Raw genomic sequence first — 26606 nt, forward strand, 5'->3', positions numbered from 1 at the left:
AGGTGTCCACTGCAGTCCTGCCCCTTGACGAGCCCTGCTCGTCTGGACGGGGCCACTGCTGCCTGGACTGGCGGCCCCTCGCGCCCTCGCAGTGGGCGGCGGGTGACGCGAAGCGGGCCGAGCCGGGGCGCTCCTGCCTCTCTCTAGGCATTCCCATCTCCATCCCACTCCCCACCCAACCCAGATGCTCTGGGTGTCTGCACTACAGGGCTCTCTGGAGCAGCGGGAGGAGCTGGTAGCCCTTAGAAGCTGCTGAGAGAAGCAGATGCGTTTTCAAAATAAATAATATTTTTAAGTCCCCTCTTTCCACTCCGAACCCGGGAAGCGGCAGAAGAGAATATGTGAAGACCCCGTGCCCGCCTCTGCCTGACGTGGCCCTCCGCGACACCGGGCTTCTCAGTGGCTCGCCCGGGCTCACAGCTGCTGTGGGATGCCCTGCTCCTTGTAGCCTGTAAGGAAGAAGCAGAGGAGAGATGGTCAGACACCCGCTTCCCTCAGCACTTCTCCAGGCGGTGCCCCCAGACTAGAATATGCTAGAACTTATTCACACAGAGGTGTAAATGACCGCCAAGGTCATTGGCTTTTAATGGGAAACAAAGGGATGAATGGAGAACAGTGGATCTTTGGGTTTAGTGGGGGATATATGAGAGGAGGGTGTCTGCTGCAGATCTGGTGGGGCTTGGAAGGTTACCACTGTGCTCCTGAATCCACACCCCTGAAGCTACTGCACAAAAGTGGCCCCAGCAGACTGGCCTGCTGTGATTTCCCAATGCGAAGCCTTGGGAGAAGGTACCAGGCAGGCTTCCCCAAGTGATGGGCATCTGGTACACGTGGACCGAGAGGAGGAAAGAATTAAAAAGGAAGACAGCGTACAGAAGGCAGGAGCCGAGCGTGCGTGCTCCATCAACTGGACGCCTCTGACACAGGCCAAGGCGACGGATGGCTTCGAGCCTTTAAAGCCTTGGTGATGATTATGAGGACATGGGAAAAAATTGACCGCTGTTGATATTAAGGAACTGATGCTAGTTTATTTGAGCATGAAAGGGTATTGTGTTTTTTTTTTTAAAAGAGACATCTACTGGGCTTCCCTGGTGGCACAGCGGTTGAGAGTCCGCCTGCCGATGCAGGGGATGCGGGTTCGTGCCCCGGTCCGGGAAGATCCCACATGCCACGGAGCGGCTGGGCCCATGAGCCACGGACGCTGAGCCTGCACGTCTGGAGCCTGTGCTCCGCAACGGAAGGGGCCACAGCTGTGAGGGGCCTGCGCATCACAAAAAAAAAAAAAAAGACATCTACTGAAATATTTAAGGGTGAAATTATAAGTCTGGAATTTGCTGAGTGGTTACCCCCATTAGCTGGTAACTCAGCCCACAGAGGAGCATCAGTGGACTTACATGTAATTTTTCTCTTTATTTACCAGATATTCATCAAATTTAGGTGTTCGGGGTAGAGGAAGATGTAGGCAGTAATGGATGAAACCAGAGTGGCCACGAGTGGATAATGGTTAAAGCCAATATGTGTGTTTAGGGACTCATTGTACTAGGCCTTCTACTTGTGTCAGTGTTTAAACATTTTCCAAAAAAAAAATAAAGAAGCTTCTGAAAATAGAAGCTTGTTGACCAACTGGGAGAGGGGGTGTTTGTGTGCATTGGGGGTGCAGGGCAGGACAGTGAAGGGGGGGCCCAAGGCAGCCCAGGCATGAGGCCTGTCATCCCCCAACAGACTCACCTTGGGAAACTTTGGAGCAACACAGGGGTACGAGTCAGCATGAGGAAGAGGAGAAAAAGAGAAAGAGAAGACAGTCTGAAAACAGAGGCCAGAGGGACTGCCTGAAATATAAAAAGAGGGAGGATGCACAGTGGGGCCCAGGAGATGGAAGCGGGCTGTGGCCAGTATTCGCAGTGACCAGCCACTGCGGCCAGTGGCCAAGCCCAGCAGGCATGTGGACTTGGCTGCAGGAGCGCACAGAGAGCGTCCTCCCCTCCCTGGGGGTCACACTGGGTGAGACACTGCCAAGAAGCTCTCTCCCCTTCCCTCGTATCTCAGCCAAGGCCACCCTTCTGCTCATCTCCTGCCCCTAACTCTTCTTCCACCCCCAACCCATGTTTGTCTTGAGATGAATTCTGGATGGACCCCAAGAGGGACGGGTACAGGACAGGTTTAACTGTGACAACCTAAAGATGTTGAAGTGACCCATCCTGGCCCCAGCCCAGCTCTGTCTGAGCCACGGGGTTCGCCTTTTATGTGGACAGGAGCCACATATATAAAACCTATTGCTTTGGGAAAGACCCAGGTGGGGGATGGCAAACAGACTTTATCTTGCAGACATCTTGGATCCATTGATAGTGACTGCCTGAAGCCCTGTGTTAAGAACATGTAAGACTATTCAGCAGAAAGTGTCATGATTGATTAGCAATGTCTGTCATGGGTATGGCAGTAGAGAGAGGCTCTCGTACAACTACCAAATATTTATTGACCCACAACCAGTACAGGCTGTTGTTGACTGTTATTTGTTATTATTAATAGAAATAGAGCAGCGGCCTTGTAAGTTCCTGATTTTAACTTCTACTTTGGTCTATATTTCTCTGATTCCCCTCTTAGGAGGTTTTTCTTGATGGTACATTTCTTGATGACACCCCAGGCAATGCCAGGTAAAAAAAAAATCACCTTGTATTGTTATAGTTGAAAAGTTCCCTTCATTTTCACAGGACGGGGCTGGAGTGACACCGGAAAGAACAGCCCCTTATCCAACTATCTACCAGGACAAATAAGTCAATTGTGGCTATTCTCTTCTATGTAGTCATCCTGGGATACACACACTGCATTGTTGCTCGGGGCAGTTCCAGCCCACAGCACCATCTCAACAGTGGCAATTACTCATCCTTTGAGGGTGGGCTTACTTTTTGGAGAAAGGGCAAAGGCACCCCTTGCTGAGATGGGTGAGCAAGTCTGGTGGCCAGGCGGGGTAAGTGGGTAGCGGTGAGGTGTGTTGAGTTTTCTGGTGCAGCCATCAAGTCCATCTCCCAAACAGTGTTCTAAAAAGTCTGACACAAAGACAGCATTCCTGGAACCAAGGAGGTGACCCACAGTGAAAGCTTGGATCAGGCGGGAAGAGGGTAGGAAGGGTGGGGAGGTGGGTTCCAGCACTTGATTAGCCTGCATCCCAAATACGGCCCCGACACCAGCCACAGAAGAGGGATTTCTGCTGAATCAACAGCTAAGGTGGTGGAAGGTGAGGAAGTGACAGATCCCCATCTGCCCTTCTCGGGTCTCTGTTTCCTCCTCTAGGAGGTGATAAGGGGAGTTCTTGAAGCTATCTCTAAGATCCAGATCCTGTGGGCCCTGGTATCAAGCATGACGAGAAAAAGAAAACCAGAAATCTCTAGGGATCAGATTAGGCATCAACACATTTATTGAGACCCACCCTGTGACACAGGCTTGTGCCGCTGTAACAGGAAATTTCCTTACTAGCATGCCCCAGTGCCTGGCCAGACAGTTGTGTGATGAGGAGATGATGTAGTAAGAGGGGTCGGGGCTCATATTGGGTGGAGATGGGGCAGCCGTCACAGGCTTTCCACGTGCCGCTGAGGAAGCCTCTGAGAGCAGAGGCCCCTTCCAGTTTCCAACTGGGACCAAGGTCAGGAGCTTACACAGGCCTCTCGGGAAGCACCCAACTCCCCTTGGGAAATTGTCAGACTTGGCTTCTCAGGACTCACAGGATGACAGGCAGCACTTCTGTCCAATTAGCGATGTTCTGCACCGCTCCCCACAAATGCAAGTGGTCCGTGGACAGGCCCATGGGGCGAGGCTCCCATGAGGGGCCTGCCTTGGCCTCTGCCTGCTCGGCTCACTCTCCGACGTCCTCCCTGACAGCAGCCCCTGCCCTGAGAGCGGCTCTCCCCAGCAAGGAAGGACTGTCTTCTGACGGCTCCTCAGCTTCTCCCTGCCCAGTGTCCCCCTCCCTCTTCTCTGGCTGCTCCTGTCTCCCAGCTCTAACTTTGGGATTCCCTGGCAGTCCAGCATCCCAGGCAGGGGAGGAGCTGCTTCCAAGCAGCCTGTCTGACCAATCTACGGGCTCTGCCGAGCTCGCTCAGGCTTAGGGAGCTGCATTTCCTCCGGCCTGGTGGCTTAATTGGTCATTGACCTGAGCCTTGCTGGGCCCTGGCATCTGTGTGTGCCCTGAATCTTGGATCCTCACAGGATCCTGAACTCAGACTGAGTCAACTAGGAATCATTCTAGATCGTTCTGGAGCCCCTGACCCCTGGGCTTCTGCTCCTGCTTCTGCTGTCCTTACCTGGCACAGCTCACCTCTGGCATTGACATTCCACCTGTCAATGGTTTTGTCAGGTGTAGGACACAGTAGGAGCGTGGGGTGTGGGGAGAAGGGCAAAGTGCCCGGGGAGACGTGGTCCTTGCTAGCGAGGAACGTGTGACAATACAGGGATATGCACAGGGGCATAGGGTGACGAGCACGGCTGCTTAAAATAGGTGTCTGTTTTAAGATCTCACTAGGTTATTCTTAAAATGTTAATCAAGTATTCTCTGGTAGTTTTGTGTCAGGATCAAGTTTGTGTTAAGTGTCTGGTGAAGGTCCATTGCATACAAATTAGGAAGAGTAAGGCTTTAGCATCAAGGAACAAAGAGCTTAGTTTAAAAGAAATTGAAATTATGCTGTTCTAGTTGTAAAAAAAGTTACAGTGTTTCCTGAGGGCAAACATACCCCGTGGCCTTTTCCTTCTTTCTGGAAACGGCATGATGGAGGCACAGGGGACCTGAGCTCAGGCGGGCCACACCCCTGCTACCCCGGTTGTCAGCCGGGCAGTTTCTGAGCTGAACGGGGGCTCCCTCCCTCCCTTATTCACGCCCTTCCCCTCCGGCTCAGGTTACTCAGATTCCATGCAGGCCTCCCGGCTGGGCCTGCGGGGAGGGTCCCGGAGGCAGATCGCCCTGCCAAGCCCTCATGCCCCGAAGCATCGCAAACACCCAGACCACCCTGGCCCCGCCCCTCCTCCAGCCCTGATGCCCGCATGCCGGCCCGCTCCAGCCCCTCAGGGCGGTGTGGCGCCCGCGGTTACTCACTGGCGAGGATGACCATGTCCATGCCCCAGAAGATGCTCATGATCCAGCCCACCATGACGATGGCCGTGAGCATCTGGATGAGGGCCGCGGCGATGTTCAGCCAGAAGACGCAGCACACGTGCCTGTCCGGGAGGTCAGTGCGGGCACCACACAGCACGGTGAAGGCCGAGACGAACGTCCCTGTGAGAGGTCGGAGGGGACAGCCTTCTGAGGGCGCTGGGAGACACGGCGGCCCGTGGGCTCATCACTAGCCTGGGGCCCAGCGGTTCGCCCTCCGGGAGCTCCGAGAGAGCGGCCTGTGTGGCACCTTCCGGCTCAGGCCACCTCTGCTGCCCATACTAGAGATGCCAACGTACCAGCCTGGAGGAGGCATGGCCTGGAGATGCCAAGGACCCAGCACAGTCCTGAGGCCTCTGGGGGAACACAGATGTCACATGACAATTGGTCCCTGCCATTCAGGAACAACGGTGCAGCCACTTGCAAGGACAACAGACAGCGGGTGGAAAGGGCACCGACCTCGTGGGGCAAAGATCCTTAGGGCCTAAGAGTTCAGAGGTAGGAGCTGCTGCCGCTGAGGTGACATGGAAGCCACCCACAGGGTAGATTCAGGAAATGACCCCCAGCACACACGCTGATTGGGGGTGCCAGCAGAGGGGAGAGAGCACAGGCCAGGGCATATCTCCCGGAACCCTTCCCTGAGGGGGCTCCCCCAAGCACCCCAGACCTGAAAGGGGAAGGACAGAGAGCCCGAGATTTACTGAGCAGCCACAAGGCACAGAGCAACGTGGTGGGTGTGTCCATGGTCTTTACCTCGTCCCAAACTCCCCAGAGCCCTGTGGGTAATATTGCTACATTTACTGACATTTCTCTCCAGCCAGGTTTTTTTCTACACAGGCTCTGAGCCCCTCAATGACCCTGCAAGGCAGCTGGCCTTCCTTCTATTTGTATGAGCTTCCTATGGCTGTTGTAACAAGTTACCACAAACTTAGTGGCTTAAAGCAACACAATTCTGGAGGTAAGAAGTCTGAAATGGGTCCTCAGGGCTGGGTCCTTTCTGGAGTCTCTGGGGGACAGTTGGTTTCCTGGCCTTTTCCAGCTTCTTGAGGCTGCCTGCATTCCTTGGCTCGTGGCTGTGTCATCAAAGCCAGGAGCTGCACTTCTCTCCTCTCTGACCTCAGCTTCCATCCTTACATCTTCTCTGTCTGACTCTGATCCTCCTGTCTCCCTCTTATAAGGACCCTTGTGATTACATTGGGCCCACCGGATAATCCAGGGTAATTCCCACATTTTAAGATCCTTAATTTGGTCACATCTGCAAAGTCCTTTTTACCATGTAAGGCACCATCTTTGCAGGTTCTGGGGACCAGGGTATGGACATCTTTGGTGGCGGTGGGGGGGGATCCTTCTGCCCACCACACTATCTTACATATTGTATTAACCAGGTGTTTCTGATGCTTTGATATCTGGGGCCTTGCTGACCCTGGAGAGACCCCACTCCCAGAGCTAGCCAAGTCCTAGAGATACTAAATGACTTTCTTACACAAGCCAAGCAATCCAGAGCCCACACCCAGACTCCTCCTTTATAGACTTTTCACATTCTGGGTCACTCCCCCCTACCCTAATCACCCAGAGCCAGGTACCAGACCACTAGGGAAGCCCCTACACCCCAGAGACCACTGAAATGATTCAAACCAGCCAATCCTAAACCTGCTTACCCTGTCTTGCCGTTCCTTCCCATGGAAACCACAGTAAAGGTTCCTCCCCATGTTTTCCCCTCACTCCCTCTGCCTCCTAACTGTGCCTTCCTCATTTGCCACCCCCAAAGTGCAGGGTGCCCCCTCCTCTTAGGAACTGTGAGTAACAAACCATCTTTCCTGCAAGCTATTATATATAGAACGGATAAACAACAAGGTCCTACTGTAGAGCACAGAAAACTGTATTCAGTATCCTGTGATAAACTATAATGGAAAAGACTGTGAAAAAGAACATATATATGTATGACTGAATCACTTTGCTGTACACCAGAAATTAATACAACATTGTACATCAACTATACTTCAATAACACTTTTTTTAAAAGAGGAATGTTAAAGAGAAAAAGACTATCTTTTCAGTGGCCATAATTTCCTGATCTGTTAGCCTCACCCTACCTAACTCATAATAAAATCTACATTTTCAAGCACGCACACACACACAATCAAGAATTAAGTATCTTGTCCAAGGTCACACACCGGTGGGCATTGACCCCACTGCTGTCTGATGCTGATGGCCATGCTCTGTCATCCTGACCTCACAGGTGGAGTGACCTGGGAAAGCAGGTCCAGACGAGAATGCAAGCCACGTGGGAAATCAGCCCATGATTCTCATGTTCCTACTTCTCATACTTCCTGCTCCTTGAGGAAGCTGCTCAGCAGGCGGGGATTGGGGTGGACGGAGTTGGGGGAGCCTTGATTTCCCTCCCTCTCTGCACCCTGGCTGCTGGCCCTTCTTTGCCCCAACTTGGTGGCTCCTACTGGCTTCCTAATGTGGCCTTTCCCTCAGCCCACACACTCGTGCCTCAGATCCAAGGCCGACCCCTGAGTCCACCAGGCTGATTTCTGATCCCAACCCTGCCCTGTCCTCCTCCTCATTCGAACAACTGCCACTACTTGTGAGTGTTTCTGCCTCCTGAGTTACTGAGAACTCCTCTGAGGTCCCAGGTGGCATCCCATCCACCTTTCTGCCCCCAGCCCAGCACAGCGCCTGGTGAATAGCAGGTGGGATACGGACACCCAAAGAAATGCAACCAGTGTGAAGTTCGTCCTCAGACCACCTGCATCATCATCTTCAGTATTTGTTTAAAATGCAGATGCCTGGGGGTCCGTCTGAGAGCTGGATGTCTAAGGGGTGGCCCAGGAATCTGCATTTCTAAGCAAGTTTCTCCTTCCACTCAAATAATGATAATGCTCACTAAAGTGTAATTACCAAGGGTTCAAGATCAACCAAACAGGTTCAAGATCAAGATTCAAGTCTAAACAGCCCCTCTGTGTTCCTGACACAGCGCCGGGGGTGGCCCTCTGGGAGATTTGGGGAGGCAAATGCTGTTCTTCCACTCTCACCAAATGGACAGTCCATTTTTTTTCTGGTTTCTAAAATTTTATTTATTTATTTATTTTTGGCTGTGTTGGGTCTTTGTTGCTGCGCACAGGCTTTCTCTAGTTGCGGAGAGCAGGGGCTACTCTTCGCTGCAGTGCGGGGGCTTCTCTTGTTGCAGAGCTCGGGCTCTAGGTGTGCGGGCTCAGTAGTTGTGGCATGCGGGCTCAGCAATTGTGGCTCGCGGGCTCTAGAACGCAGGCTCAGTAGTTGTGGCGCATGGGCTTAATGCTTCACGGCATGTGGGATCTTCCCGGACCAGGGCTCGAACCCGTGTCCCCTGCATTTACAGGCGGATTCCTAACCACTGCACCCCCATGGAAGTCCCGTGAATGGATTTATAATATAAAAACGTTTTAACCTATTCAACCGGAAGTTTTTTTTAATGATTTTAGCACCCTTTCATATGAAGAGGTGTTAATTACTTTAAATGAGTCCCTGCTAAAGAACGAACCCTCTCCAACAGCGACGGGTTAGTTCTAACTTATTGCATGAGCACCAACCATGAGCCCGTGCTGGGCCCTGGGAATACAGAGTGCAGCAGGAGGTGGGGCTCGGCCAGGTCCCACTCCGGGAGCTCACATTCTGGTGGGGACACTGGGTCACAAAAGGAACAGTGATGAATCTTGTTTAGTTTATCAGAAAAGACTTCACAGAAGAGACCATGAAGTGGGGAGAGGTCTGGAAAGCTGACGGGAAACATTCAAGGGGAGGAGGACGGGAAGAGCATCCAAGAGATGACCCAGTGTATCTGTCCGGTAGCTCAGAGGGTGGCAGGGGACTTTGAGGGTACAGGGAGCTGAGCATAGGGTGCGGCATTAGGGGCAGGGATGAAAAACGGGGCTGGAGGCGGGCAGGGGTCAGACTGCAGAGGGCCCTGAGGGACTTGCTCTGGGGCCTGACTTCCTCTTCTAGGCAACACGCGGCCCCGGGAAGGGTTTCACTGGGGAATCACAGACCAGGGTTTTGACACCCAAGGGGAGGATGGGGCAGAAGGGGTGAGGCCGAGGCTAGGAGATGAGATGAGGTGAGGGGGGCAGGGAGGCGTGGCAGCGGGGAGGGGAGGCGGAGAAGGACCTCCAGTGGGGGATGGTGTCCCAGGGACTGGGGGACCTGCTGCATGTCGGGGAAGGGAGAAGGGGGCACAGGTGGGTCTGGGTGTCTGGTTTCCCACACTATGTGATGAGGGTGGAGCCACGAACCAGGTTTGGAGCCCAGCAAGGGCTGTGCCCATGGGCTGAGCAGAGCCAAGCTGGAGACAGAGGCTGCGGGTAGCACAAGTCACCAAAGCGAGTGATGTCACCCGGGAGGGCATGGAGTTCAAGGAAAGATCACTGAAAGACCCAGGGGGACATTACGACCACAAAGGGGACAGAGCAGGGCCTATCCGGGAGGTGAGGGAGAGTGTCCCAGAAACAGAGGAGTCTCAGGGAAGAGAAGCTGGTGGACAGGGTCACTCACCGCAGAGACGGAGAAGGGACAGGTGGGTCCCGGGTCTGATTAGGTCACAAGCAGCCTCAGAGGGGGGCTGAGAGGATGCAGAGGAGGGAGCAGGAGGTCAGAGGTTTGACGGGAGAATGAGGTGAGGGTTTCAGAACACAGGCGACGACCACTCTCTCAGAAGTCCTTGGGAGAGGGCTTCCCTGGTGGCGCAGCGGTTGAGAGTCCGCCTGCCGATGCAGGGGACGCGGGTTCGTGCCCCAGTCCGGGAAGATCCCACATGCCGCGGAGCGGCTGGGCCCGTGAGCCATGGCCGGTGAGCCTGCGCGTCCGGAGCCTGTGCTCCGCAATGGGAGAGGCCACAGCAGTGAGAGGCCCGCGTACCGAAGAAAAAAAAAGAAGTCCTTGGGAGAAACTTCAGCTTGTCTGTCTGCTGAGGCGAAGCCGCCAGAGAGGGGAGAGGATGAGGCCATAACCAGATAGAGAGTAAGTGGGTGGTGAGGTTCTCGACAAGGTGAGAAGGTGAGGGGTGAGGGGGGTGTCTACAGCAGATTCCCCAAACCGGTTTGTGCATTAGAATTCTCCAACTGAAGTTCATGCAAATGCAGGTCGCAGAGCTGCACCTCCGGACCACCAAAGGCACAGTGGCGCATCCAGGGATGGGTGCAGGGATTGCTTGTTTGAAAGGATGAAAGAAAGAGTCCCCCAGCTGATTCTAACTCACAATCAGGTTTGAGAATCCTTCTCCGAGGGGCGGAGAGACTGGCTTCCTGGATACAGAACCGGAACACCACAGAACCTTGTAGGAAATTAGTCCGTGATTCCGGCCTTTCACTGTCCCACAGCATCCGCCACGTGACCCGGCGCTGAGTCAGGGAGGTTACCCTCTGCAGCAGAGGCAGGGGCCGGGCCATTATGTTTCTGGGGGTGTCAAGGCCCGGCCACCACTAATTGGTACAAAGGAAAAGGATGGTAATGAACTGAACTGTCGACCACCCAAATCAGTGTGCTGTAAGACACCTGCAACTTAGGCATGGACGTGTGCTTTGCGTGTCCTACAGGATCCTGAGGGAGAGAGGAGGGTGGGAGAAGCCTGAGGAGGACCCCACCCTCACCGCACAGAGATTTACAGCAAAGACCCCCAAGGACTTTGCAGCCATAGCCCTCTCTGGCCACCATGGATCTGCCGAGATCACTGGCTTCCCCGAGGAGCTCAGGGCTCAGGCCCCAGGCGCAGGCGGTGGGGAGGGGAAAGCATCCCTCCACTCCCATCCTGGATATCCCAAAGCTTCCTGGGGGAGGGCTCCTGGTTCCCGCCGCTCCCCCTCCCCCACCCTTCTGTCAGGCGCCAGAAGAGAAGCAGCGCAAAGTGGGCTGGCAGTTTCCCATCAGGAGAGGGGCTGGCTCTGCTCTATAGGATGGAGCCTGGGGGCTGAAATTGTCCTTCATGAGCCCCGTCAGGTTCAGCTTGTCACATGACTCACGTGAGAGAAGTAGAAGGTTCTGGGCTCGAGGGGGCCTCTCAAGGCCTCTTGAACTCAGGGGGAGAAGGGCAGAGCTGTTCCCTGAAGAAGCTGCTCCCCAGAAAATGCACTCCCCTGGGACGGAGACCAGTAAGTCCAGTTGGATCCCAGCCATCACCTGCAGCTGGTTCTGCGGTCATTAAGATGTGCTACTCGTCAGTGGCCGAGACTTATACCTGGACCCCCTCCATCATTCCTCCAGGGAGGGTTGGCTGAGCACAGTTCTCCTACCAGCACAACCTTGAACGTGAGCTTCGGGGGACGGGAAGAAAATGTAAGGGAAGGCTTGGCCCGGACTTCACAGCCGATATGCAAGGACGAGCCACACCATTCAAAACACGTCCCACTGCTGACTGTGTGTTCCAGTTCACAGCCAGAATAAGATAAATGGGAGATCACGTTCAGGGTCAAACTCAGCCCTGTGAGATTTCAATTCTCAAACCTGGAGGTGGGGGCATAAGAAGCAATGGAGATTGTGCTAAAAATATACCTTCCTGGGCTACACCAACCTGAGATTGTAATTCAGTGGGTCTGGTTATCATCTTTTCATCATTGTGCAATCATTTCAATGGGAAATGGAAAAGGAAAGGAAAAAAAGCGACTACAAGTTCACAAATGATTCTGGACAAAAGCCCTAGGAAGACAGAATCAGGAGGGTTTAAAAGTGCCCGTGACAGCCACTATGGAGAACAGTATGGAGGTTACTTAAAAAAATAAAAATAGAACTAACATATGACCCAGCAATCCCACTACTGGTCTTATACCCAGAGAAAATCATAATTCTAAAAGACACATGCACCCCAATGTTCATTGCAACACTATTTACAATGGCCAGGACATGGAAGCAACCTAAATGTCCATCAACAGAGGAATGGATAAAGAAGATGTAACACAACTATGGAGAACAGTATGGAGGTTCCTTAAAAAACTACAAATAGAACTACCATATGACCCAGCAATCCCACTACTGGGCACATACCCAGAGAAAATCATAATTCTAAAAGACACATGCACCCCAATGTTCATTGCAGCACTATTTACAGTGGCCAGGACATGGAAGCAACCTAAATGTCCATCAACAGAGGAATGGATAAAGAAGATGTGGTACATATATACAATGGAATATGACTCAGCCATAAAAAGGAACGAAATTGGGTCATTTTTAGAGACTTGGATGGACTTAGAGACTGTCATACAGAGTGAAGTAAGTCAGAAAGAGAAAAATAGAAGTTGTATATTAACAAATATATGTGGAATCTAGAATAAATGGTATAGATGATCTTATTTGCAAAGCAGAAATAGAGACACAGATGTAGAGAACAAACGTATGGACACCAACAGGGGAAAGGGGAGGGGGTGGGATGAATTGCGAGATTGGGATTGACATATATACACTACTGACGCTACATATAAAATAGATAACTAATGAAAACCTACTGTATAGCTCGGGGAACTGTACTCAGTGCTCTGTGGTACCTAAATGAGAAGGAAATCCCCAAATAAGGGATATATGTATACATATAGCTGATGCACTTTGCTGTACAGTGGAAACTAACACAACATTGCAAAGCAATACTCCAATAAAAATTATACTCCAGTAAAAATTTTTATACTCCAGTAAAAATTAATTAAAAATAAAATAAAAGTGCCTGTGGCCTAAGTAAGCCAGGGTCGATCTGCAGAAGATAAGGTCTTGGTCCTGGATGTGGTTCTGCATGCTCCTTCTGTCATCCCGGCTCCTGGGGTTCTGATTTCTTAACAGACGGGGCAGAAAGTGGAGAGGCTTTTGGACATTGTGTGTTCACATGTGCTTGTGGGAAGGCACTGTCTGTTTTTTCAGCTTGATAACTCGAACAGAGTCTGAGAAGGCTGTGCTAGGTGGGCAAGGAAGGCACACCAGACCACTACAAGCGGGACCTCGTGAGTCTCAGAGAACGAGGGGTATCGCTGTGAGCCAAAGGACAGTCAGCCCAAGGTCCAAGGCTGTGGAGGTCTGTGAGGACGACTGTGTCCTCATCCAGAAAGTGTTTCGTAGACCCAACACCATGCTTCTCATGTCCTGGCCCGCAAGGAACTTGCAAAGAGGAGACAAATTATAAAACCAAGAAGAAGAGTGCAGGCAAAACATGGACAGTTCTAGTACTTTTGTCATCCTCACCACCCTCAACATCTTCAAAACAAATCTGCCTTGTTTCTGCAAAACAAAGCTAACTGCATTCCTCAAGAACAAAACAAAAGGGCCACATACTTAATGGGAGAAGATATTTGCAAATGATATATCCGATAAGGGGTTAATATCCAAAATATACAAAGAACTCATACAATTCTACATCAAAACAAAAACAAAAATAAGAACACAAAAGACCCGATTTAAAATTGCACAGAGGAACTGAATAGACATTTTTCCAAAGAAGATACACAGATGACAATTTTCCGAAGATGACATACAGATGACACATGAAAAGATGCTCAACATCAATAATCATCAGGGAAATGCAAATCAAAGCCACAATGAGGTATCACCTCACATCTGTCAGAATGGCCATCAGTAAAAGGCAACAAATAACAAGTGTGGGCGAGGATGTGGAGAAAAGGAAACCCTCATGCACTATTGATGGGAATGTAAATGCAGCCACTGTGAAAAACAGTATGGAGGTTCCTCAAAAAATTAAAAACAGAACTACCATACGATCCAGCAATCCTACTTCTGGGTATTTATCTGAAGAAAACGAAAACACTAATTTGAAAATGTATATGCTATGTTCATTGCAGCATTATTTTCAGTAGCCAAGGTAGAGAAGCAACATGTGTCCATCAATAGATAAAAGGATAAAGAAGATGTGGTATGTGTATGTGTATATATATATATATATATATATATATATATATATATATATATATGTATATACACACACACACACACAGTGGAATAGTACTCAGCTATAAAAAAAGAATGAAGTATGCCATTTGCAACAACATGGATAAACCTAGAGGGAATTATGCTAAGTGAAATAAGTCAGACAGAGAAAGACAAATACCGTATGATTTCACTTATACGTAGAATCTAAAAGAAAAACAAACAAATGAACAAACATAACAAAACAGAAACAGAGTCATAAACACATAAAACAGAGTCTGGTGGTTGCCGGAGGGGAAGGGGTGGGAGAGGAAAGAAATAGGTGAGGGAGATTAAGAGGTACAAACTTCCAGTTACAAAATACATGAGTCATGGGTATGAAATGTACAGTGTGGGTAATACAGTCGATAATTATGTAATATCTTTGTATGGTGACAGATGGTAACTAGATTTATCATGATGATCATTTTGAAAGATACAGAAATATCGAATCACTACGTGGTGTAACAGTAACTAAAATAGTGTCATAGGACTATTATACTTTAAAAACAAATAAACAAACACAGTTGCAGAAAAAGAGATCAGATTTGTGGTTACCAGAGTCAGGGGATACAGGGAAGGGCAACTGGATGAAAGGGGTCAAAATGTACCAACTTGAGGTTAGTTATAAGATAAATAAGTACTACTTATGTAATGTAATGTACAACATGATAAATATGATAAACTCTGCTCTATGTTATATATGAAAGCTGTTAAGAGAGTAAATCCTAAGAGTTCTCATCACAAGGGAAACATTTTTTTCTACTTCTTTTTTTTTTTTTTTTTGCGGTACGCGGGCCTCTCACTGTTGTGGCCTCTCCCGTTGCGGAGCACAGGCTCTGGACGCGCAGGCTCAGCGGCCATGGCTCACGGGCCCAGCCGCTCCGCGGCATGTGGGATCCCCCCAGACGGGGGCACGAACCCGTGTCCCCTGCATCGGCAGGCGGACTCTCAACCACTGCGCCACCAGGGAAGCCCCTTTTTCTATTTCTTTAATTTTGTATCTACATGAGATGACGGATGATCACCAAACCTACCGAGGCGATCATTTTATGATGTGTATAAGTCAAACCATTATGCTGTACACCTTAAACTTATATAGTACTGTATGCCAATTATATCTCAATAAAACTGGAATAAAAATATATTTAAAAAATCTGCTAGTGTCTTTGCCCCATAGATCCTGGACCGGTGGCAACAGGGTTTGTGAACTGTTCTCTTCATTCCAAACAGCGCAGAGATCCCTAATGAGGTCACAACAGCCCATCAGAAGGTGGCTCAGAAGTGTTTGGTTGGAAGCTCATCATTTTAGTGCAGTAACTGGGGGTCTCTCCTGCTGTTAGCATCTCCTAGGGGCTGCTCTATCCACCTCTGATCAATTAGAGACAAGAAATTGAATTTATTACGACTTAAACCTTTCCAAGCATCAATTTCATGGAAGAAAAATAATGAAGGGTGGAGAGATGGGCCTTCTGTGCCCCCAGTAAAGAGAAGGTGTAAGGTACCCAGGACCACTTCACCATTAGCCCCCGCTGCTACCCCACACCCGGTGCCCCCTCTCCTCTCCCCTCTCCTTAGTCAGAAAGTACCAGCTCGGGGTACCCTCTCTGTATTCCTCCCTGGCCCTCAGGCAAATGCTGAGGAGTCACATGGGGACCCGAGAATGGAGGAGCTCGGAGAAAGGCAGGCAGGAAGGAACCTTCAGATGGATAAGGGGGCTTGCAAGGGAGACCTCGGCAGGTAACAGTCCTGGGTCGAGATCACAGCCATGGAGGGGCCTTAGATTTTCCAACTGAAAAGGCTCCGTGGCTTAAAAGAAGGAGGACAGGAGCCCCTTTGGCTGCCACTCATAAATCTGCATCCTGCCTTGGAGGGCAGAGAAAATGAGACCAGCTCCCTCCTCCGTCCCTCTTACTGCCTCCACCGTGACATCAGAATGATTGTCCCACGGAGGGGCAGGTTGACTGGAGCAGATAATTAATTTTAATGGCACTGGGCATTGCATCAGCCTCCCTGCGGTTGTCAGCACATCTCCTCTGCCCTCAGCCTCCCCTGCCACATCCTTGATGCGCTCCAAGATGTGCCCCCAGCCCTAGACGAGTTGCAGGACAGAACTGGACACCTTAGGCCTCTCGGGGACCCCAGAGAGGCCCCAAGATCTCCCCGGGATCTTAAGCTTGAGCAGAAATGTAACCACGTGGAATTTCTCAGTTCCCCAGTTCTGAGACTTGTCAGGACAGATTCTGGCTTAAACGGCAGAGGGTAAACTGAGGAAGTGGGGATAGGACCAGGAGGGCGGCTATGTAATGACCAGGGCTAGGAGTGTCCCGGCCCTCAAGAATCTCACAGGATGGTGAGAGAGAAGAAGCCACGGAACACAACCCGTGTGGTCAGTCCTGGGGGACAGGGCAGAGGCAGGGTGACCCCATGTTACAAAGGGGGGCTCTGGCGTCAGAATTCCGGCTGCCCCCCCAGAAGCCTAGACAAGTGACCTAACCTCTCTAGACCTCAGTTTCCCCATCTATGGAGTTAAGGTAATGATAGTAGCCTGCCTCATAGGGATGTGAGGACTGAATCCGTGTATGTAAAGTACTTGGAACACCCTCATGGGAGCAAGGGGAGGGCCCTCACCCCGACCAGGGAGACCCAGAGTCTTCCCCAGGAGGCAATGTTGGAGCAGAACCCTGAAGAATAAGGAGTTAGTCTCAGTGAACATGAGTGAAACGGAAGATGTCCATGAATCCTGCTCTCCTAGCGGCTTGTAGCCAATGGTTCTACTCTTCACTCCACCTTAAAACAAAGTTTACTACAATTGCCGAGTTCACTGTCAGCCTCATGGAGCCGGAGGCTCGGCACGCATCCATGTGCCACGGTACCATGCAGCCAGTAAAAATTATAGTTATGATAACTGTGCAGCAAGCCAGGCCAGTGCTTTAAGTGAAATTACAAAAACAGTACGTATACTGTGCAGAGGACTATTTAAAAAATATTTACACTGTGGACAAGGACTGGAGTGTATTAAAGCAAAATGAGAATTGTTGGGGTATTTTTGTTGTTTGTTTTTTTTTTTTTTGCGGTATACGGGCCTCCCACTGCTGTGGCCTCTCCCGTTGTGGAGCACAGGCTCCAGACGCGCAGGCCCAGCAGCCATGGATCACGGGCCCAGCCGCTCCGCGGCATGTGGGATCTTCCCGGACCGGGGCACAAACCTGTGTCCCCTGCATCGGCAGGCGGACTCTCAACCACTGCGCCACCAGGGAAGCCTGAGAATTGTTTTGCCATGGCAGAATTAGAGGTGGCTTTTTCTCTTTTTTCAAAAACAAATTCTCTTTTCAGTTAAAAAAAGTTTCAGGCACCTGTCAAGATCCAACTCTGCTGTCCGCCAAACAGCATCTTACTGGTGACAGAGAAAACCATGGGGCGGTCAAGCAAACTAGGGGACAGATGGCATGCAGACACCTGACACAGAAAATAAATGATGCCATGTGACCACGTAAGGGCTGTGACAAAATCCCCTGAACTTCCAGGAACACCTCTGGAATGCAGCCCCCAGTCCTACGGCGTCTTTCCCACTTAAGCAGGCAAAGCCAGGCTATCAAGCTAACTGGGAGGCTTGGGCTCACCTGCTGGAGGTGGGATGAGAGGGAGGATGCTCCAGGTTCCTGTCTGGAAGCCAGGAAAGGACTCCAGTCCCAAGAGACCTGGAGGAGCCATGGTGGGTTCATTTAGGAGGCCACACGACAGCAAGGGCAGGAAAGGAGGTGGCTGGGCTGAGCAGGTACCCCAGCCTCCCAGAGGACTGGGGAGGAAGGAGGGAGGGCGGCAGGAGGCCTGTGTGGGGCTTGTGCTCAGATGCTCCCTGTCTGGCTGGGGACTCCCTGCTGGCCCAGCAGACACACCTGCTCCTTCCTGGAGCCGTGCCCTGCAGGGTGGCCTGTGTGTGTGCTTCCGTGACAGGGACAACTTCCTGCCAGGGCTCCTGGGACTAGGCTCAGGTTGGCTCTCTCCAAGCAGGGCTGACGTTGCAGCTCATGGCACAGGAGCATGCCACGCTGGCAGAGAGGGGTTGTCAGCTGTGGTCTTTATTTTGGAAGTAAGCAACTCAAACAGGCTCAAACAACACAGGGATTTGTTGGTTCACATAATTGGAAAAGTCCAGGAAGGCGGTGTGGGGCAGTGGTTAGGCATGTAGGCTTGAGGGTCAGACTGCTGAGGGTGATTCCTGACTATCATTTACTGGCTGTGGGAACGTGGGCAAATCACTCTGCCTCTGGAGGCCTGTCCCCTCATCAAACATTTGTAGACCTACTTCCTCATCTGTAAAGTAGGAGTTATAATAATACCCTTATCCAGGGCTCTTTGTAAGGCTTAAAAGAGATCACGCATTTAAAGTGCTTGGAACATACTAAGTCCTTAACTGCTGTATGCTATCTTATTATTAATAAGAATTCAGGATTGGTTTGATTCCATGACTCAGTGATTCAACAGGGACCCAACATCTGCCATCTCTGCTGTGTCTTCCATGGTATCAACTGTATCGCAAGACCTACTTCCCTCACGGTGACAAAATGATTGCAGCAACTCCAGTTTTCACATCTACATACCACTTGTCCAGAGAAGACAGAACATTTCTGTCCCAGTGTTCCAAGCAGGAGTCCTGAGATCTACCTAGATCGGACTGTGTAGGTCACATACCCACCCTTGAACCAATGATTTGGCAAAGAAAGTGGAGGGTACTTACTGGCTTAAGCAATTGGGCCCACCCCTGGAGTGAGAAATAGGGTCAGATTTCCCTACAATGCCCAGATTGCGTGAAGGAGGTGTCGATTCCTGAGTGAAAATCTTAGTTTGGGGGGGGAAGTGAGAAGAGGGTTAAATGAGGCTGGTAAGTGGTCTGTGATGTTTGCTAACAGAAATGTGTTGCAAAATCCAGCAGAGAAATGACACATTGGACCATCATTTTCTACATGGAGGTGTGGCGATTTTAAAAGATGGCCCCAAATTCTTTGACACTCTTCCATCAAGAGGTGGGGTCTAAATTCCTTCCTCTTACACTGTGCTCTGTGGCTGGCCAACAGGATGTAAGAGAAGTAACACTGTGCTAGTTTCCCAGGTCAGGCCGGAACAAACCGGTACTTCCACTTCCTGGATCTCTACCTTCGCACTCTTAAACCCAGCGGGCATGCTGTAAGGAAGCCCAAACTAGCCTCCTCAAGAAGCCACGTGGAGAGGTGTGTAGGTGTCCAGCCAACAGCCCAGGTGAGATCTCAGCTGATGGTCAGTATCAGCCACCAGACATGTGAGTGAAGATGCTTCCAGATAAGTCCAATCCCCAGCCATCAAGTCACCTTGGTCTTTGAGTCTTCGCAGCTGAAGCTCCAGACATCATGGAGCAAAGATAAAATATCCCCAGTGTGTCCTGTCCAAATTCCTGACCCACAGAACTGATGAGCCTGCCACAAGGCTTTTTCACACCACTAAATGTTGGGAAGTTTTGCTGGACAGCAATAGATCATTGGAACAGGGGTGTCACTGAGCAACATGTCAGTGGTGGGGAAGGAAGGGTATCAGGAAGTGGGCCAGGCTGTTTGGTTCTTACAGTGCTCATTTACCACCTGACTCCAATCCTAGAGGGCCAGTTCTGCTTGTCCCCTGGGCACTGGGCGCCTACTCCCATCCTCCACACCGAGCTAGGACAGCCGCCGACGGTCAGGGATTCAGTCAGGACAGCACCACACTGGAGCAATGTTACTAGAAGTACTCAATACCGTCAAAACATAGGGCTGCTGGCCACGTATGGTATGACCTTGGACCCACACAACTGGAGGCGGCAGCCGGGGACAAGAGAGGCTCATTTGCCCTGTAGCTGGGCCACTCTGACTTCTGTGTCTCCTGGACAGTGAACTGATGCCCTCGCCTCCCCCTCCAACCCCACCCCACTCCATCGAGGAGCACTACAGTGGACCCCGGGGCTATGGGGAAAGAGAGAGGAAGGGGCCAGTGAGGAGGGGGTCCCTGAGGACCGTGCCAGGTAGACAGGGACAGACTCATAATTCACTGAGAAGGAAGAAGAGGGAACTGCTTCTACCGTCCCTTCTGCCAGATACGTGTGCCTGATGTCTACAGAAAGGTCCTTTCCTGCCCTTCCAACGGCCACGTGTATAACCGTTATTACGATTCTGATTACGGATCTATAAGGTATCGAGCATTCGTTAGAGGTTGACATTTTACTATATTACCTCACCCAGTTCCCACAACAAGCCACGTCTTTTTCCTCATTTAACAGACAAGACCTGGAATAAAAGGTGCATTAACTAACCGTAGTCAATTGCAGAAGTGGCCCCAATTCTCTATTCCCTGTACCCACGTCCTTCGCCACGTGACTCTGCACCTCCTCCCATGAAAAGGATCTGTTTCCCCACCCTTTGAATCCAGACTGGCCTCGTGACTTTCATGGGCCGATACATGTGCTAGAAGTGGCATCGTGCCAGTTCTGGGCCGAGGCCACAGGGCAACGCGTTCCTTCACCTGCTCTCGTGGAGCTCCGGCCAGCCGCCGTGTGAACGAGTCCAGCCTGTCCGCTGGGGGATGAGGCCACATGGAGGAGAATCCAGCCACCCGGCCATCCTGGCTGAGAACAACCACGCCTAGCCCTCCTAAGCCAAGCCCACATCGCAACCCACGGACTAAGTAAATGGCTGCTGTTTTAAGCCACTACATCTTGGGGAGGTTTGCTATGCAGCCAAAGCTAACTAAGCACCAACTGTGTCTGTTTTCAGAACCCAGTGGCCGCCAGGAAAGGGGAACGAGAGGCCGGAAGACTGGAGGCCCTCAGCTCCATCAAGAGAACAGGAGGGAGGGGTGGACTCAGGCTTTGGCTGCAGAACCTATCCTGGGGCCCAAGAAAGCCTTTTCAGAAAATAGGAGCCAAACAAAATTGGTCTGGCTCCCCATGGATTGCCCTCTAGAGGGACCACCTCTGGGGAAGCATCTACTTGCTGATTTCTTACAGGGGCCAAGAGCAGAATGGATTTGATAAACCTACTTATTTGAGGCAAGGACCAAGAATTAAAACCAGCTGTCCTGATGGAGGCCTTCCCTCAGGTCCGGAAGGCTGGGACTTGATCTCTATAGGACAGGGGCCGTACAGCTGTCCCAGCTCCAGCCTCGGTATTGGTGGAGCCGGGGCAGCACCCCTGGGACGAGAGCTTCCAGGAGGAGGCTGGGAACTTCCACTGTGGCTGCAGGGTGACTCAGCCGAGGGGCCCACATGGGAGGGACGCGGAAGCTGTGATGCTCAACGGGGCAGATACAGGAGTGGGGAGGGAGGGGAAGGCAGAAGCTGGGTGGTCTGCGGTTGGAAATGGAAGAAAAGAAGATTTCAGTGGAATCCCAGTTGCGAAGGGGACATCTACATCACTACCCAAGGAGACTGGCCACGGTCAGTCCAGAGGATGGCTCTGCCCGAGCCACTGCTGCTTCTCGGTGACCCGAGGGCGCCAGGCTGGGCTCAGGAGGGAACTCACTAACGGGTGGTAAGTCTCCCAGCACCAGCTCCTCCCCGAGCGCCCGGCCTCCTACCCACCAGCCACCTCTTCTCAGCCAGTTTTGCTAGTTTCCTATTCTTCTCCCCGCCCACAAGCTGGCAGTCCGTCCGTCCTCCCCCACCATCTTCTCCGCTTATACTCCCTCCCACTGTACAACCCACCTGAATGCTCCAGCTCGGAGCCCAGGTGGTGCCACAAGCAGCCCATGCTCCACCCGGGCACCACGGACCTCCGATCGCCGCTTTGTACTATTTGCAGGTAGGTCGCTCACCACGGTGCAAGGCCTTCGAGGGCCCTGGCCTTGTCTGGTCCACCTTTGAGGCTCCTACATTGCCTAGCAGCATAATTGGCACATAGAAGGTACTCAAGTGTCTAATGAATCTGAATGGAGCACAATGGGGACAACTCCTGGCTGGAGAGTGGTCCCAAGAAGTTACACTCTGCCCCCCACACAAGCTACAAGCCCTTCGAGGGGTGCAGCCAAAAGGTAAGAAAGCTGACTCTGAACCCAGCCTACTTGGGTCTGAGTCCTGGCTCCGCCCCTTACCACCTGGGTGACCTTGGACAAGTCACTTAACCTCTCTGGGCCTCCGTTTCCTCATCTGAGAATGAGAGCAATCATCTCTACTGCTCTGTGTTGTCATCAACATTATAAGAGGTGTTTGGTGCTTAGAACAGTACAGGGCACCCAATAAGTGCAATGGAAGTGCGTGCTTTAACTATTAGAACACTAGAAATAGGGTTTGCATTTTATCTCCCCTTTATCTTCCAGGCACTGGTGCAATGCCTGGCACGTGGCAGACCTTTAGTAAGGGTTTATTAAATGAATAGATCTCCACAGAGGCATCAGCTAAGGCCTGAAGATCTGTGTGTCTACAGAACTGGGCAAGATGTGTTTGTGGGTTTCTACATCTCCACTGGGTTCCCATCTCACGCCCTGACCCGCTTCTGTGGTCGGCACACAGCTCACATTAGAGCAGTGCCCTCGCGGGACCCTCTTCGCTGAGAAGCTGAAGGTTATGCAAGCTGAGGACCCGGATCCGCTCTTTCTGATCCCTACAGATGAGAGATGGCCTGAGGTCCTGGGAAGACAAACCGACTGCCTGCACATGCTCTGAACCCTTGGGCTGTTTAGGAAAGGCTGCACGGTAAAGGAGAGCAGGGTCACATCGCGGCCTCCAGCCCTACTTGGACACTCATCGCTCACTGCAGGACTTCGGCCATCACTTCCCCTCTCTAAGCATCCTCCTACTCCCAGGATGGTTATTATTACTGATGTTTTGTGGGGTTTTGGGGTTTTTTTTTTGTTTTTGCAGTACACGGACCTCTCACTGTTGTGGCCTCTCCCGTTGCGGAGCACAGGCTCCGGACGCGCAGGCTCAGCGGCCATGGCTCACGGGCCCAGCTGCTCCGCAGCATGTGGGATCCTCCTGGACCGGGGCATGAACCCGTGTCCCCCGCATCGGCAGGCGGACTCTCAACCACTGCGCCACCAGGGAAGCCCTACTGATGTTATTATTATCGGCACCCAGCAGGATTCAGTCCCCAGGATGTTTGATATGGGCACCACTTTGCCTTCTGAAATGGAAATGACCCAGCTTCTTGGGGGCTGTGCTGTCCAGGAGGTAGCTCCCCACTCTCCCCTCAGGCCTGGCAGGGTCCGAGAAGGGGACAGGAAAGGGACAGAAGCCCTCGGGGGACAGCCTGACAACAAGAGACCAAAGCCCTGTTGAGAAGGAGCTACATGAACAGCATAAGGACTTTATGTCCCAGAGCGTCCCACACCCTAAAAGTGGACACAAACAGACCCAAGCACATGTCAAGGAAAATATCCTTAAACAGTTTGGGGGACCATAGCCCCCTCCCCCGCAATGAAATGGCAGGAACATTTCAAGATATGTGAACTATTATTCCACACAGATAGTCGCCCCAAAGTACACGCTTCATTCCCTGTGATGCTGTGACTGCTTTGCACCCACGCTGTGAGGACAGGAACACTGCAGCAGCCCCTCAGAACCCACACCAGGATTCAGACTCATGGGTCCCGGTCACAGTTCACCCTGATGGAAGTCAGAATACTCGGCTCAATCGCTCACTTTATTCACCTCACTTGGCTGCACATTGGCTCTTTCCAGAAATTAATTTCACCCTCCTTGGGTGCGCTTTCTGGGAATGATTTAGAATTTTCCAAAAAATGTGCTGCCGACCTTGAGAGCAGATCCCCGGGGCATGAGCTTTTTCTGAGCAGCGGCAGCCCTGCTAAGACCGATGACACGCAGGACAAGAGGATCACCCATAAATGTGTGTCTTGTAGGTGAGAACTTATTTCATGTCCCAGTTACCCCCTCAAAGGCGATGGCGTCCAAAGGCAGAGCACACAGGCGTTAGTTAAAAACAAAAGCCTGTTCCCTTATGTCCCTTTCCGGTGCTTCACCCGTGGGGACGGGCAACGGGAGGTTTGGATGCTGGAGGACAGTTGCCACCTTCAGCATCACCAGCCTCATCTCTAGAGGTGAGATTAGAGCAGAGTCAGGCCTACCCTGCACTCCTAGACTCAGCACATCACCTGCTTAAGTGCTGCAGGCCACCTCCACAGGGCTGGAAGAAGTAGGTGCAGATGGAGAGAGTCATCGGCACTTCTGCAGACGCCCTGGTGGAATGGCAGGCACACCAGCCAAGGTCCTGGGGCTAGTCAGGGTGCATGGATAGGGCAACTGGATTTGTTACATTATAGCTATATGTACAGTTAATGGCAGCCTCATGTCATTCTTGAGGCTGGTAAATTGCCCTGCTGTTATGCTTTGTTTCCAAAGCACTTCGAGGGTCTAATCGAGGAACATAGCTACTTGGAGATGGTATCTCTTGGTATGCTTTGGGCTGAATGTGACACAAAGCCAACTCAAACGAGCTTGAATGATATGAAGTGTGTGTCATCTCAAATGATAGGAAGTCTAAAGCAGCTCAACTGTGTCCCCAAGGGCCCAGGCTCTTTCCGTACCTGCACGGCCACTCTGAGAGCTGGCTTCAACCTCCGTCTGTACACAGATGGCTGTGGCCTTTCCAGAGATCTCAATCCAGACATGACAATGTTTGCAAGAATAAAGATAACCTCTTCCTGTGGCCCTGTTTCACGCTTGAGGAAACATTTCCCTGATTAATGATCATTGAGTCACCTGTCAGTTTCTGAGCCAGTCACCCATAAGAGAGTTGGCATTATAAGACTGGCTTGGACTAGTCATCTTGGTGGAAAGGATGCTGGGAGTCAACCTCCCTGCCCATCACACACAGCCTTTACCTGGGAGCAGTGGGCCTCTCTCCTTTCTCCTCCTGGGCACACCTCTTCCCGGGCAAGCAAATCAATCCCAGAGACTACTACGGTGAGATGTCACAGCTAGACATCTAGAGGGTCCCTCAGCACAATCACTGCATTTCAAAAATGCCCTACCCAAGTGTGCATCACTGATGAATGGATACACAAAATGTGGAATAGAAACAATGGAATATTATTCAGTCTTAACAAGGAAGGAAATTCTGACACGTGATACGACATGGATAAAACTTGAAGACATTATGCTAAGTTGAATAAGCCAGTCACAGAAGGACAAATACGGTATGATTCCACATAGAGACAGAAAGTAGAATTGAGGTTACCAGTGCCTAAGTGAGGGGGAGTGAGGAGTTACCGTTTAATGGCTACAGAGTTTCCGTTTCAGATGATAAAGCTCTGGAGAGTGGTGACGGTTGCACAACAATGTGAATATACTTAACACCACGGAGTTGTACACTTAAAAATAGTTAATATGGTCAATTCTATGTGATGTATATTTTACCACAATAACAAAAGTAACTTTTGGATCTCTACTAACTCACTAGTCGGCAGCCTCAGTGAGAGGTGAGCCTTTACCGGGAACATACACACCCCGCACAGCAGCCACTTGGGAGCCTTGATCCTGTGTAATCTCGCCATGTCTCTATTTAATTTCATTACGGCTTTTAGCATATGGAAAGAATCCTTTTTTCTTCTCTGACTTGAATGCCATTTTTTTTTTTTTTTTTTTTGCGGTACGCGGGCCTCTCACTGTTGTGGCCTCTCCCGTTGCGGAGCACAGGCTCCGGACGCGCAGGCTCAGCGGCCATGGCTCACGGGCCCAGCCGCTCCGTGGCATGTGGGATCTTCCCGGACCGGGGCACGAACTCGTGTCCCCTGCATCGGCAGGCGGACTCTCAACCACTGTGTCACCAGGGAAGCCCTGATAACTGTTTTTAAAAATCATTCATTTTCTTTATAAGTCTATGTAGTAAATGCATTAAAAATTCATTAAAATTATTTTGAAAGGGGATCCAAGGCTTTACTAGACTGTTAAAGGGTCCAATGGCACCAAACAAGTTTCAGAACCCCTGGATCTGGGTCTAATATCTCCTCGAGGGCTCAAACCTGCCACTCTTCAATTACAGACCATGGAAGGCCATTTGATTGGACGCTGGGTCTCCAGGTGCCGGGGAAGGAGGGAGCCGTGAGGAGAGGAAAGTCTTCCAAGTGATGCTTTTTCCACCGGCCAGAAGGAAGCCTCGTGGAGGGAAGTGGCTTGGCGTCCCTGGGTAGGAATTTTTCTCCCGCGGAGCTCTCTAATCTAAACCAACAGCTGCTGCATCTGTTCAGGGTTCTGAGTTTTTCTGCCTGTTGGAGGCACTATGCTCAGACTTTTCTCTCGTACTCTACAGATTTTTATTGTATTTGCAATGGTGCTTGCGGGCATCATTGGATGTTCCGACGCTGCCAGCGTGCTCTGGATGAGCCCTGTTGCTAAGAAACAAATCCCAGAGGTATCTTTAAACACACAGCTCCATAAAAGCACATTCCTCCTCACTCAACTCCAGCGTGTCTTTTCTCTGGCTGCTTAGGTTCAACTAATAGCTGTTTTCCAAAGGCCTCAGTTTGAGCCTGGAGGAAAATCCAATGAACTGCTCCAATGATGCAAACAGGGGAGC

At 51.1% G+C, this 26606-nt stretch overlaps 1 protein-coding gene across 2 annotated transcripts in view; it reads right to left on the bottom strand.

Annotated features, from left to right (window-relative positions):
• Positions 1-414: 414 nt before the first annotated feature.
• Positions 415-26606, bottom strand: part of STUM (stum, mechanosensory transduction mediator homolog) — a 53714-nt gene continuing 27522 nt past the window's right edge. Inside the window, exons 2-4 of one of the 2 annotated variants that reach the window (XM_060088623.1) lie at positions 5081-5260; positions 1729-1737; positions 415-449 (exon numbers count right to left, since the gene is read on the bottom strand). In XM_060088623.1, coding sequence (XP_059944606.1) covers positions 415-449; positions 1729-1737; positions 5081-5260 — 224 coding nt within the window. The remainder of the gene's footprint in view (positions 450-1728; positions 1738-5080; positions 5261-26606) is intronic. The other variant, XM_060088624.1, reaches the window with a different exon arrangement.

Source organism: Mesoplodon densirostris, chromosome 2, assembly GCF_025265405.1.
Source record: "Mesoplodon densirostris isolate mMesDen1 chromosome 2, mMesDen1 primary haplotype, whole genome shotgun sequence".
NCBI lineage: Eukaryota > Metazoa > Chordata > Mammalia > Artiodactyla > Ziphiidae > Mesoplodon > Mesoplodon densirostris.